This window comes from Zingiber officinale, chromosome 8A, assembly GCF_018446385.1.
Source record: "Zingiber officinale cultivar Zhangliang chromosome 8A, Zo_v1.1, whole genome shotgun sequence".
Classification (NCBI taxonomy): Eukaryota; Viridiplantae; Streptophyta; class Magnoliopsida; order Zingiberales; family Zingiberaceae; genus Zingiber; species Zingiber officinale.
Window position 1 is genome coordinate 48,491,471 of NC_056000.1, and position 13,300 is coordinate 48,504,770.

At 40.1% G+C, this 13,300-nt stretch overlaps 2 protein-coding genes across 3 annotated transcripts; one reads left to right on the forward strand and one right to left on the reverse strand.

Annotated features, from left to right (window-relative positions):
• Window positions 1–329: 329 nt before the first annotated feature.
• LOC122008922 (CRAL-TRIO domain-containing protein C23B6.04c-like) lies at window positions 330–2,120 on the reverse strand. The gene is made up of 6 exons (XM_042564834.1): window positions 1,918–2,120; window positions 1,610–1,687; window positions 1,356–1,532; window positions 1,174–1,272; window positions 832–1,077; window positions 330–748 (listed from the first exon to the last, which is right to left on the reverse strand). Exons 2-6 carry the CDS (start codon window positions 1,673–1,675, stop codon window positions 509–511), a joined length of 828 nt encoding a protein of 275 aa, XP_042420768.1. The 5' UTR covers window positions 1,676–1,687; window positions 1,918–2,120; the 3' UTR covers window positions 330–508.
• Window positions 2,121–8,938: 6,818 nt separating this feature from the next.
• On the forward strand, window positions 8,939–12,914 carry LOC122008923 (glycine-rich RNA-binding protein 4, mitochondrial-like). Of its 2 annotated transcripts, none has more exons than XM_042564836.1 (5): window positions 8,939–9,017; window positions 10,553–10,673; window positions 10,764–10,832; window positions 10,913–11,019; window positions 12,392–12,914. In XM_042564836.1, the coding sequence occupies exons 2-5, from the start codon at window positions 10,568–10,570 to the stop codon at window positions 12,767–12,769; spliced, it is 660 nt and encodes a 219-aa protein (XP_042420770.1). In that variant the 5' UTR covers window positions 8,939–9,017; window positions 10,553–10,567; the 3' UTR covers window positions 12,770–12,914. The 2 variants fall into 2 exon arrangements, with proteins under 2 accessions (XP_042420770.1, XP_042420771.1); XM_042564837.1 differs by having other exon boundaries at window positions 8,959–9,089.
• Window positions 12,915–13,300: the final 386 nt, after the last annotated feature.

Consider the following 13,300-nt stretch of genomic DNA (forward strand, 5'->3'; position numbering starts at 1 on the left):
TATAAGAGATTCTTTATTTCATGTGTAAAAGTATTAAAATTTACTTTTCCTTACAATAACTCACTCCCTTCCAAATAAAATTTTAAATTTCTCCTCTTTAGTTTTTTACCTTCCCTCGTCTCTTCACAAACAGTGCTTTGTTGCGTGGTCCCGGACGGATGCATTTGGATTCGCATGACACACGCAATGAGCGCATAAGAGGACATATCTCCACCTCAGTCTGCCAGTAAAAAGGAGAGGAGGACCCGAGAAAGGTATTTAGATATCTTTTTGGATAATTGAAGATAGATCCTGGCTATGCCATTGGCCCATTGCTGGGACGGACTATGGATATGAATGTAATCACCTTTGTGCTATTATAATCAAATTAAAATTATTTGAGATTTTTCAACTAGAATTTAGTTCTTACTCTAACGCAACAGCTCATTCGATGGAAAACAAACAAAACAAGAGAGACGACATGAACGAGCAGTGTTCATCGAGCCTCCTTTACCATTAAATTAACAAGTCAAACTGCAGTCGAAGCCTGCTGCTGCAAATCCCAAAACCTGGCCGTCTTCACGTCGTCTTCTTCCATCATCTTGGAGAACGCCTCGTGCTCGTACTCCGTTTTGTTCCTCCCCCCGAACTCCGCCGTCAGGACGTCTAGATCGAAGAACTCGCTCATCACTTCCATGCTCTCCTGGTTCTTGGGGTACACGAACTTCACCTTCTGGAAGGTCTTCGGATCCAGGAAGTACTTCACCACCTGCAGCCAACGAAACGGAGCATGCGATCATTCGTTCATCCATTTAGATGGATCGGCGATCGATCGATCGATCGAGTTCGAACCTTCCAAAAGGCTTCAAAGATTCTCGGGGGATTGTACAAGAAGGCAAAGCCGAGGCGCTCAGGGTAATGGTTCTGGAGAATGTTTGCGATCTCCCTCGCCTGCTTGATCGGCACCGCGTTGCTCAGCGACCACCCCGTGAAGTCGATCAGCCACATCATATCCTCCTGCTTCTCCGGCAAGTTGATGATGGCGTTCTCCAGGAGGTACACCAGGTGCCTCAGTTGATTCTCCTGCGAGCTCGTGTTCTGCAAACAAACAAACCGATCGAGAAACATGTTCAGAATTTTTTTTTTAAAAAAAAAAAAACATCAGAGAAGCTAACTAGCTAGCTAGACGTTGACCTGCTTGGCTGGTCGCATGACGATGACGGTCCTCCCCTCGCGATCATGGAAGTCGGCGCGGTAGGCTTTGCCCGTTTCGCCTTCCTCTGCGACTTCACGCTGAATTCCGATGAACTAGCTAGTTAGTCAGTAATTGCGGCTAGCTAGCAGGGATAGCGCGCGATGAGAGTCAGCAATCTCACCCATCGGATTTCCTCCGGCTTGTAGCTGGATCTCCACTCGACAGTTTCTTCCAACATCTTCTTGGATTTGGCGACGTCCCATTTCCGAGCCACCAGGTATCTTCTCAGGCATTCATCGGTGCAGTATTTCAGACTGCGGCCTTCCAGGGGGCCTATTTCAGCTCTCAGCTCTTCAATCTGTCCAGGGAAAAAAAGAATCTGATCTCAAACAATTATTCGCAGCATAACAAGGCTAAAGATTTCGAGTAGCTTACTTTTTCCTCTTGGTTCTCGGCGTGATGGTCCTGTTTACCATGAGAATTATGCTTCCTCCGGAACATGATTCTCAAGAACTATTCTCAAGAACATTATCTCATTAGAAAGAAAGAAAATATGAACATAATCCAAAAAAAAACTCAGTCTAAAACATAAATTGTGCTCGAATCATAAATATATTTAGATCGAGATGCGTTTATCCAATCCATAAACACGGTACTACATGAATCAAGCAAAATACTGCTTTCAGAACAACACGAAAATTGTCGAAAAGAGGAAGAAAGGAAGCAGAGGAAAAGACGCGCACCTTGTTGAAACTTCAGAGAGAGATGCAGATGGAAAGAGGAGCGGAGAGGAAGAAATGGAAGAGCTCGTCTTCTAGAAGAGAAGACTTTTGAGAAAAAAGAAATGATTCTTCATGTGGAATGCGAACGACTCTCTAGCTGTATCCTATGGCGGTATGACTCTTCTGTTCTCCTCCTGTGTGGAACAAAAGAAATACTACTTTGACAAATTAAAAAAAAAATGAAGAAGAAACAATTAAAGGCGGAAACTGATGAAATGAATGTTGATGTTACAGAAAAAGGAGAAGGTGGAAGAAACGCAGATGTCATTCTCAAAAATAACTGAAGGGGACCTTAATCATGTCAATTTCTGGTCCATTGATTTTACGAAGCAGGAAGTTGACCTCGATCAGGCAAATTTTAATCCTGATTTTGTCGAGATTCGAACCCCAGATTTCATGATGATAATATTTCATGTTCTAGCCACTAAACCTATCCGAGAGATGCAGTCTCTCCGAACTGATAATGGTGGTGGTCTAATGAACTGAATGATTGCTCTCAGCTTGATCAGTTCTTGGTGAGCTGTTTGCAAACTGCATTCATTAATTATATGTTTCGGATTTGTGGTTCAGGCTTCTTCAACGTGATCTTTCAGCGTTCTACCATCCTTCCTGATTAATTTTATAAAATTAATACTTTCTATCAACTAATTAAACAAGATTATTATATGATAATATAATTTATTTTTGAGTAGGGTAAAGATACGTCAGATTCATGTTATAATGTAATATAAAGATGACACTCTAACAGTAGCTTGGACTCCTCTTTATAAAAAAATAATTTAATATCATACTTGATCTTAACTAAAAAGTCACGTACATTTTCTAATGTCGCCAACCCAACAGAACGTCGAAGTTGAGTTTTAAACTCTAGATCCCTGATTAATTAATGAAAAAATTCTCAATAAAACTGATTTTGTCAGGAATCTGAGTCAAACGAAGGTCGACGAAGGTGGCGTCGGGGTTGACGGAGAGGCGACTTTGACGCACCCTGTGTACGTGTGTCGGAAAAACGAACTTACACATGGTACTAAGGGTTTATAGTAACGAAGCCGGTGGTACTTAGGCCCTGCGTACACTCAGATAAGCACACGGAGCATTAGAGACCAGAAACTAGGGAAAAAGTCCTTGACACAAGCCCTCCAATGCTCAAGTCAGGTCATTTTTTCGGAAAAGTAGTGTACGAACGAAGAAATGAAAAAAGAACTGTTGAAGATACGTGCGAATGTGCGTGTACTTGGCCAATGAAAAAGACCTCCCCTTTTATAAGACTCTACCTGCCTTTTGAGCATGATCACTGTCAGAGAATGTCGGGTGTCAGGCTATGTCAAGGGAGGAAGGACGTCTGGCGACCTCCCATTAACTGAAGGAAGGTTCCACCTTCAGTGTATTGCAGACCACTGGAATATTCCCTAAATGATGGTAGTTGTTCTCTGAAAAGCCGTTATAATTCCCTGACACTGTTGTTGCTTAGCGTTATTCGTCCTGAACGGGTACAACTGCAGATAGTTCGAGGTGGCTGCTCAGATGTGCTACAAGGATTGAGTCTTGATAAAGAGGAAGAGTCGTGTCAACTCGGCCGGGGATTATCGGAGACGATGGCCCAAGATCCAGCCTTCATGATCTGGCTGCTACAGAGCCGATTGGGGATTGTCTCACTCCAAAGCTTAGACCCGGGGACCTGCCCTGCCTGTGACCGACTAGGAATTATGCAGGTGTGATGCGAAGCGGGCCTGGTTCTTGTCTTCCCTTGACTGTTGACTGCCACTCCTCTTGAATATTGACTGTCACGCCCTCTTGACTATTGATTGCTACGTCCTCTTGACTATTGACTGTCACATCCCCTGAATGATGGTAGTTGTTCTCTGAAAAGCCATTATGATTCCCTGACACTGTTGTTGCTTAGCGTTATTCGTCCTGAACGGGTACAACTGCAGATAGTTCGAGGTGGCTGCTCAGATGTGCTACAAGGATTGAGTCTTGATAAAGAGGAAGAGCCGTGTCAACTTGGCCGGGGATTATCGGAGACGATGGCCCAAGATCCAGCCTTCATGATCTGGCTGCTACAGAGCCGATTGGGGATTGTCTCACTCCAAAGCTTAGACCCGGGGACCTGCCCTGCCTGTGACCGACTAGGAATTATGCAGGTGGTGATGCGAAGCGGCCCTGGTTCTTGTCTTCCCTTGACTGTTGACTGTCACTCCTCTTGAATATTGACTGTCACGCCCTCTTGACTATTGATTGCTACATCCTCTTGACTTTTGACTGTCACATCCTCTTGACTTTTGACTTCTTGGTCTTATCGGACCCTTCTTTTATGCATCATATCACACGTTGCAGCAGTTGAGTCTCAAACTTTAGATCCCTGATTAATTAATGAGAAAAAATTTCCAATAATATACACAACTAAGTATTGAAGTCTAGATCCCTATTGATATATATGTGGAAATTACTAATAAACCTTTAAATTATTTTAGTTGTGAAAAAAAGATATTAACATAATTTAATTTTAGAATTCATCAAATTAATTAAAAGTTAGTAAAGGGTCTAAATTCTTAACAAAATACTAGGATCGCATGAGCTAAGCCCCTTATACCAGATGGGGGAGAGATGAGGTAAGAACTCTAGGGGTACTTACAAAAAATTGAAGTGGGATAACTGCCCCACCAATGCTATACTGCCCCTGGTTGCTTGTGTAATATAATACATGAATGCATGCAGATAACAGACTCTCTTTCATGCCCATAAATTAGATAAGGGTACACCAAACCCATACAATAGTACAATACTTGAGAATTCCAACGGACTCCCCCTTATATAAAATTAATTTAATATCATACTTGATCTTAGATAAAAAGCTGAAAAAAGTATATTTTTTAACATCACGGTCCAAGGTATTTATAAAATCTTTTCTGCTCGTGGTGTTACCCATTATAAGATACGAGACTAAAGAAAACTCTAGATTTATAATTGATTAATGGAAAAAAATCTCAATAATACACCACAACTAAATTTAAAATTTTAGATCTCTAATTGATTAATGAGAAAAATTTCTAATAATACACCGTAATTGAGTTTCGATCTCTAGATCACTGATTGATTAATGAAAAAAATTTTAATAATATACTGCAGCTGAGTCTTGACTTCTAGATCCATACGTTTATGAAAATTACTAATAAATTTTAAAAATATTTTAAGTGTAAAAAGAAAAAATAGATATTAATGTAATTTTATTTTAGGGTTTACTAAAATTAGTTAGTAAAGGGAGAAATTCTTAACTATATATATGTTTAATAAAGTTGGATGTTATGGGATTTTGAAATATTAAATTATCTATAATGGAATATATTCTATATTGTTAATTAAATCTCGTTTTAAGCAATCTTCAAGAAAAAGGATTGTTGTTGTAGGTTGGAAAACAATAACAAGAAAGGAAGAAGGAGAGTTGGTGCCCTTGATAGAGAAAATGGAAAACAGAGTTGTTGTTGGAGGAGGAAAAAAAGAGTCAAGTGATCGAGCATAATGGTTGATCGGGTCGAGAGGCAGGCTAAGCGAAGCAGACAGGCTAGGCTGTCAGAGAGGTCGATCGGGCGGACAATGACCGACCGGACATGCCAAGGAGCAAAGAGGTTGGTCGTGCGAGCTAGTGCCGATCGAGCAAACAGATAGGCCAAGGAGCAAAGAGACTAGTCGGGTGAGCTAGTGTCGATCGGGCGAACAAACAGGCAGGGCGAGTGAAGCAGACAGACTGAGCTATTAGAGAGACTGGTCAAGCGAAGATTCCGAGGGGCGAGTTAACGAGGCCTGCGAGAGTCGCAGTTTCCTTGAAACAAATTCACCTCACCTCCGACTGTGCTTCGAGACTTACTAGGGTCGTCTGTTTCCCAGGATACAATGGTTGACCGTGAATCCCACCAAGCACCGGTGGTCACGACGAACTGAGAGACACCTGATTGTTATCACGGGCACTCTGCTGAGCAATCGGGTGCCTCTCAGCAGTAAGTTTCACTCATTATCACTCGACCATTTTAATTCTGCATTAATCTCGATTTTAATGCATCAGTTTCATAGCATCAAAAAGTTAGTTGTTCCACTTGGGCAAATTTTGCCCCGACCGGTCCGACATTCGGCGCGCGCAGGTCATGCCCGCACACGAGTCAACATAGTTCAGTGCAATCCGAACCCTGAATTTGCACCTCTCTTTGCGCACCCACGCATGAAAGAGAGTCTCTCCCCATGCATTTGTTCACATCCTCAATGTATGTGAATCAATATAAACCAACTAACATACCATGAAACTTCCAATGTGAGACTAAAGTCTCATTCACAATAGAGCTTCTATCCTCTTCCACCTCTTCTCCATTCACACATATTCAATAATCCCCTACATGAATGGAGATAGGGTATGTGATAATATTCAGTAGTCGAGTCAAGTATAAGATAGATAGATTTTATCCTTTGAACCTTCTCTTATAAAGATATGATTGCTTATTGGCTGAGGAGCAAAGAGAGAAATTATTCTATCTAATTCTGGGTAGTTTTTCTAAAAAAAGGAAAAGTTTTTATTAGTTAAAAAAATGAATTGTAAGTAATTGTGTGACAACTTCTTGAATCACTACATTACTTGATGAAAAAGGTCGGTCTAAATCTAGGAGAGATTACCTACTAGATAGGGACGTCGAGGTGGCTTTAGTGTTAACAATGTGGAGACCGTGAGCTAGAGGCAAACATGGCCTAGCTAACTTAGAGCTGGAATTCACAATAAAAATAGAGTTTGAGAGAAGAAAGCGGTAGTCATCATGCCAAGGAAGGGGTCTATAGCGTAGGCACTCGAACCCTCAAGTCAGAACAGTAACCAAATGAAAAATGGAGAAGAGTAGAATAGTAATATGGATGTATGTACGCTTACACGTGAGCATGAGCCATTTTGCATAAGAATTCTCTTTTTATACCGTCTCTCATAACCTTCGTAATAATGAGGTGGCAAAAAATGTTTGATGTAAGAATATGTTAGATAGTGAAGACCGTATATGTCAGAGTAGCGGAATATTTTCCGATGAGTAACTGTTACTCTTTGACAGGTTATTGTGATTCTATGATAATATTATTTTCTATAAGGAATCGGGCCGACACTTGGGCCGACTCGGAACATACTTAGAGTCGCACTCTTGAGAAATGAGGAATTGGGCCCTGTAAGTAGCTCGACCGGCTGTAGACTGAGAGTCACGCTCATGAGAAATGGAGAGCTGAATCCCATAAGTCCAACCGACTCTAGGTCTGACCGGGTGTTTTGAGAATCTTATATTGGAGAAGTAGGGTGTTGGACTTTGTAAGTCCGATCAACTTTCGGACCGACCAGCTGTAAACTGAGAGTCATGCTCATGAGAAGCGAGGAGCTGACCCCTATAGGTCCGACTGGATTAATGTTGGGGATTCGATATTCGCTCGAACAAATTGTTGATAGCCCCGAAAATTCATCCCTTCTTGACTTTGATATTCATATCAGTCGACCTTTTTGACATCAAATCTAACTTTGAGAGTCCCACCTTATTCTCCCCCTGAGTCAGTTGTGCCCAAGGGGATCATTACGTTGGGGTTGGAGTTAGAGCTGTCAAACGGGCCAACCCATGGCGGGGCGGGTCGGCCCATGGCGGGCCCACCATTTGGCGGGTCGGGGCGGGGCGGGCCGTCAAGTTGGCGGGTTGGGAAATTTCCAACCCAACCCAATCCAAGGCGGGTCGCGGGTTTGGCGGGCCAACCCGTGGGCCTATCAAATTTTTTAAAAAAAAATTTAAAAAAAAAGAGTTCATATCTTCAATGTTTTACTTCGGAAATATTTTATCAATCAAATGTATTTATAAACAAGTATTTTAAATATAAATGGGCATAAACAAGTACTTATGTTAGGTCAAAAGTACTATTTTTATTTTAAAATTATAACAAAGAAAGATAATAAACTGCTATAAAATTGTGCAACGAAGAGGAATAGTAATTAGGACTCCTGGTTGTGCGTCGAGCAATTTAGATTAGTGGTACCCTGATTGTGCGTGTGTAAACGAATCAAATAAGAAGGTCATCTACTTTTAAGAAGGCCATCTAGTTTGGGTACACACACAAAGCTCTTCATTATGCATAATATATATTTCAGATTTATCCTATAAATGAATCAAATAAGAAGGTCATCTACTTTTAAGATTAATCGACTTTTTGTGCATATATATATTTCTATAACTTTTATCTATCACACTCAACTTCACAAGTATGGGCTTTTTCTAATTAGTATTCCTCTCAACGAAGAAGATAATGAAATAATATAATTTAACCCCTGGTACTCTCACAGTTGCAGCATTGACTACTGATATAAACTGCTTACATGTGTTTCTCAACCCGCGGGTCAACCCAAGCCCATCGCGGGGTGACCCGCGCGGGTCGCGGGCCTAGGCGGGTCGACCCACGGCGAACTTGGGTTGATAAAATTCCAACCCAACCCGCTTAATTGGTTTGGCGGGGCGGGCCAACCCGACGAGTCTAACCCAAATTGACGGTTCTAGTTGGAGTGATTGATGGCTTGGTCTTTTCTCCCTCCACCACCGGCTTCGACTGCTCAGCATTTCTGAGAGACTCCAAAATAGAAGAAGCTCCATTGGGGTTCGCCTGATTGATTCTAGATATGGATGTTCGCCTGAGTGATTCCCAGCGAAACGTTTCCAATTTTAGTAACGTTGACCGGAAGTGGACGCCAGATGCGGAGGTCGCCGGTGCGCTGCTGCTGCAAGTAATCAAACGCGAAATTGTCTGAAGCCGCACGATCAAAAGTAAATTAATCTCTGTCGTTAAATCATAATCAAACGGTTGGAATTATATATGGACCTATTGACTTCCGTCGCGCTAGCGCAAGTTATGATCGATTCAACGGCTATCCGTCATCTTTCGAAGATTAATGGACAGGATTTGAGACGACAGCTATAAATAAGTCCCCGTCTGTTTACTCGTTAAACCCTGCCCCCTTCGAAATCAGTAGGGTTTTGGCTGCGCGTAGCTGTCGACCTGCACGAATCCTCGACGCAAGTTTATCTTCCGATTCTTTTAGTTTTCGGAAACTGATGCATGCAATCAATCGATGAACTGTTTTCCCTGTTCGAATCTTTTTTTAATTTGTCTTTCGTTTTATTAGTGTAATTTGGTTATTGTGATTTGGATCCTCGGGTTGTTACTTTGTCGAGATGTAAAGGTAGATTTTTTAGTCTGTTGGTTATCACGGTTAGTCTGGTTTGGATGATAGATGTACCATTCAGTCGGGGAATGTAAAGTACAAATAGTCTGAGGATTTTGTGCTCTCCTGGCAAAACATATTACCTGCATATACTTCGTTGTAGCATTTCATTCTGGGAGTGGCATTCAATCCGCCTGTCTGTATAATTCCTCTATTATATGATGTGTGATTAATCCTGTGCTTCTATCTGATCTGATGATTTGGAATTGCCATATATTACTAAAGATTCATCTAAAATAAATCAAGAAATGATAGTTGAGTGACTAAGTTGGGCAGTTTGGATTTTGCATACAAGAAGGAATAGAAGAGAGTACATGTGCTTAGAGTTTTGGGATTTTGATAAATACAACAGTATGTATGCAGCGATCTGGTGCTTAGGCACCTGCAAGACAAGGGCAAGAGGCACTAGTCATAGGCCTGATGTCAAGGGCAAGTGATGAATGTACAAGGGAAAACAGAATGCTAAAGCTTGAGGTTGTTACCTCGTCTAGGAGCATATTAACACCATATATAGTTACCATATAGATAAGGGGCGAGCTTGTCATGTGGTGCTAGAGGAATAGCATACTCACCTAAAAAAAATGCATTTTCTTTAATTAGATATTTGTTTTTTACTAACAATGGGAGCTCAATATGAGGGTTGATCAGTGTAAGTTCCACATTTAGTTTATTGAATGCGAGATCCACAGTTCAAAATGCCAGAGGACATTGATAACACCTGGTTCTTCATTAGTGTCTTCCACTACCTATCCAAGTGTCACTAACAAACAATCAGTGTTTGCTCATTATTATGACAGAATTGCCTAATCTCTTATGAAAAATGCAGTCTAGATGGGAAGTTTTCACTATGAGATGGTTTGCCAAGGTATTTCCTTTCGAACAATCAATTGTTTGATGGGTTGCCACCTTCTGTTTGTCTAGGAACCTAGCTCATCTCATTGTTGAGGTGACTGAATCAAATCAGATTAGGTTGGGGGGAGGACTAATCTGGATGAGTATTATATCTTATGATGAAACTGACCCTCAGTGTATGATAGTATTTTTATTTGGTTAATCAAGAGCAAGGTGCAAAACTTGGCATACAAGTTGGTCAGTCATAAATTGATTGGTCCATTTCTAACCCTAGCATGGTTATTCTTGACTTGAACCTTCTTGTTTGCAAGTTGGATTATGTCATGTCTTTCCCCTGCTGTCCCTAGATATGTTCCAGCCATCATTCTTGTTTATAATCAGGATCTTATTTTTCAGTGCTTTTTAAAATAAACTTATGCATGGATATTTGTGTTTAAATGATTAACTCATAATGAACTTTTAACTTCATGTCAGTATTTGGTGTCAAGGATGGCTTTTGCAAATAGAATTGGTAAGCTCTTGAAGAAATCTGTAACTTCCAGTCCATTATTTCAAGCAGCAAGGTGGATGTCATCCTCAAAAGTTTTCATTGGAGGTTTGACTCAATATCTCTGAATTCTTCAAAGTTTGTGAACTGTGAATAACCATTGTTTAGCGTCTAACCCATTCTCCTACTTGCTTATAGGACTTTCATATGGCACGGATGATCAAAGTCTGAGAGAAGCATTTACTAGTTTTGGTGAAGTGGTTGAAGGCAAGTGGTTATTTTATCACAATATTAATAATTCAATTTTACATGCTTATGATATAACTCATAGAGATTTTTATTTGCAGCTCGAGTTATCATGGACAGGGAAACTGGACGGTCCAGGGGGTTTGGATTTGTGACATTTACTTCTAGCGAAGAAGCCTCTGCTGCCATTAGTGGCATGGATGGAAAGGTACATATGTGTAATAGTTTGTCTCAGTTATTTTCTAGTTGTTTACCATATGTAACATGAGAATCTTGTGACTTGGCTTCTTTATTGAGAAAGCATTTCTTTGCATTATTCCTTTGCTTATAATCTTATCAGTTATTATCTTTCCACTTTGATTTAATTATAAAATAACTCAATATTTTCATTTTCACTTCCTACTAGTCATCATCTATGAGCATCAGTTGGATTTCTATTCTTTTATGGTCACTGATGACGAACTTGCACTGGAATCTATTAGCTATTGCTCTGGTATTCCAAAATACCCTAGTCTATTTGAATATCATGTGTTTTAGCTTTCTATGTACCAAGTAGTTTTTTACTTATTAAAATTGTTTCTTGGCTTCAGCCTGTAACTTATGTGATTCTTTGTTTATCAGAAAATAAGATCTAAATGTTGGATTCTTTAATAAACTTCCTATCAAACAGAAAAATTAGAGAAATGTTCTTTTGTACCATTGGAATTATTGCCTCCCTACTACTGTATCTGCATTTTCAATTCACCGAAGTTTACTCTTGTGCAATAACACCACGTCTCAACTTTTGAATTTCTAGAGATACTAGAGGTGATTGTGAAACATGCTATGAGTTGACTGTTTCAAAGGGGACAAGACCAGAACTGAAAAAAGGATTTGATTGGTGAAGTCTATAGGAAACATGTGTCAACCATGTTGAACCGTCATGCTAATATCTTATAAGCACAGCCTTTGTACCTTTGCCTAGTAAAGTTCCTATTAATTAGAGGTGGTTAAACCTCGCTACTGATGGTCTCCCACTGCCTCTCAAACATGTGGTGTTCATCGGCTTCTGATACATCAATACATCTGGACTTTTGCCTGCCCTTATTTCATCCGAGTTAGCATCTCCGATGCCTACCCCTGTCAAACTATGTCTAAAGCAATATTATACACATATCCAGGGCATGCCATTTTGTTCTCAGCAATGACCACTAATATCGTCATCGACCCTGAAAATGCCCCTAAATTAGACTCCAACTTGCTGCACTGTGTCCATTCATGCTCCCCTTCAAAACAAATCTAGGAAGTTTTTTTATTCTTCTCAATTGTTTCTATCACTGTATCTTCCCTTTGCTACTCCAATATTACTCCTCTCTTAACTGGTAGAATTCTTGTTTCTCACAACATTTTTGGTTTTATTTTTATTATTTTCTTACTTGAAAATAAATTCCAAGGAGGTTCTTCCTGTTTACTCAGAAGGAAATAATAGAAAATTTCTATAGGGAAGAGGAAAACTGAGTCCGATATTTTTTTTTCTTGGGCACTTGTCTACTTTTTCTGTTTGTATTCTGTTGTCATTTATGAATTTACTTTTTCATCAGGACGTTCATGGCCGGATGGTTAGAGTTAACTATGCTACTGATCGAACGGGTGGATTTCGTGGTAATGGTGGTGGTTTTGGAGGCGGCTATGGTGGTGGTGCTGCTGGAGGTGGTTATGCTGGTGGAGACAGCTACAATGGCGGCGGCTATGGTGGCGGTGCTGCTGGAGGTGGCTATGGTGGCAGTTATGGTGGTGGTGCTGCTGGAGGTGGCTATGCTGGTGGAGGCAGCTACAACGGTGGCGGTGCAAATCCTTACGGAGGTGGCAATTTTGATGTTACCGGAGGTGAAAACAGATATGGTAGCGACAATGGTGGAGGATTTGGTGGTGCCTCCGATGATGAGCAGCGTAATGACTATGCCAACAGGGCTAATTAGATGAACTTGGTTTCGGATTCTCTAGATATATCAGAGATTATTTAGTATGGTCTTCCTTATATGATTATCATTGTCGATTATCAAGCGTGGACTATGAACAGCATAAACCTTATTATTCTGGCAGTCAGGTTTAATGCGACTGTAATTGCATGTCTAAAAACGAAAAAAAAAAAAAAACCCTTTTGTTATGACGAGCTTTTAAATAATGATAATAAAATTATTAAAAGCATTTTAAAATATAATAAAATCAAGGAATAAACTACACGTTTTTGTTTCATATTCTGATATATTCTTTGTTTAACTTTCTCACCTTGCTACTTTTTGTGTTGGACCTCCTGTGATTATCTAAAATGTAATTCTCATGGAAAAAAACTTTTAAAAAAATAAAAAAAAGGCACCTCGAATTAAAAGAAATATCAAATTAGAGGCTTAATAAAAAATAAATAAATAAATAATCCATTCCATTAGTATTGTTGTGGGGATAGCTATTATAAATAGAAGCTATCAAATAGTTACAATATGTAAAAGTTA

Coding starts and splice junctions, on each gene's coding strand:
- LOC122008922 (XM_042564834.1), bottom strand. CDS start 1,675: ATGTTCCGGAGGAAGCATAATTCTCATGGTAAACAGGACCATCACGCC. Junction 1,533..1,609: donor CCGAGAACCAAGAGGAAAAA/GTAAGCTACTCG, acceptor TTCCCTGGACAG/ATTGAAGAGCTGAGAGCTGA. Junction 749..831: donor TCTTTGAAGCCTTTTGGAAG/GTTCGAACTCGA, acceptor CGTTGGCTGCAG/GTGGTGAAGTACTTCCTGGA.
- LOC122008923 (XM_042564836.1), top strand. CDS start 10,568: ATGGCTTTTGCAAATAGAATTGGTAAGCTCTTGAAGAAATCTGTAACT. Junction 10,833..10,912: donor TTTTGGTGAAGTGGTTGAAG/GCAAGTGGTTAT, acceptor TTTTATTTGCAG/CTCGAGTTATCATGGACAGG. Junction 11,020..12,391: donor TTAGTGGCATGGATGGAAAG/GTACATATGTGT, acceptor CTTTTTCATCAG/GACGTTCATGGCCGGATGGT.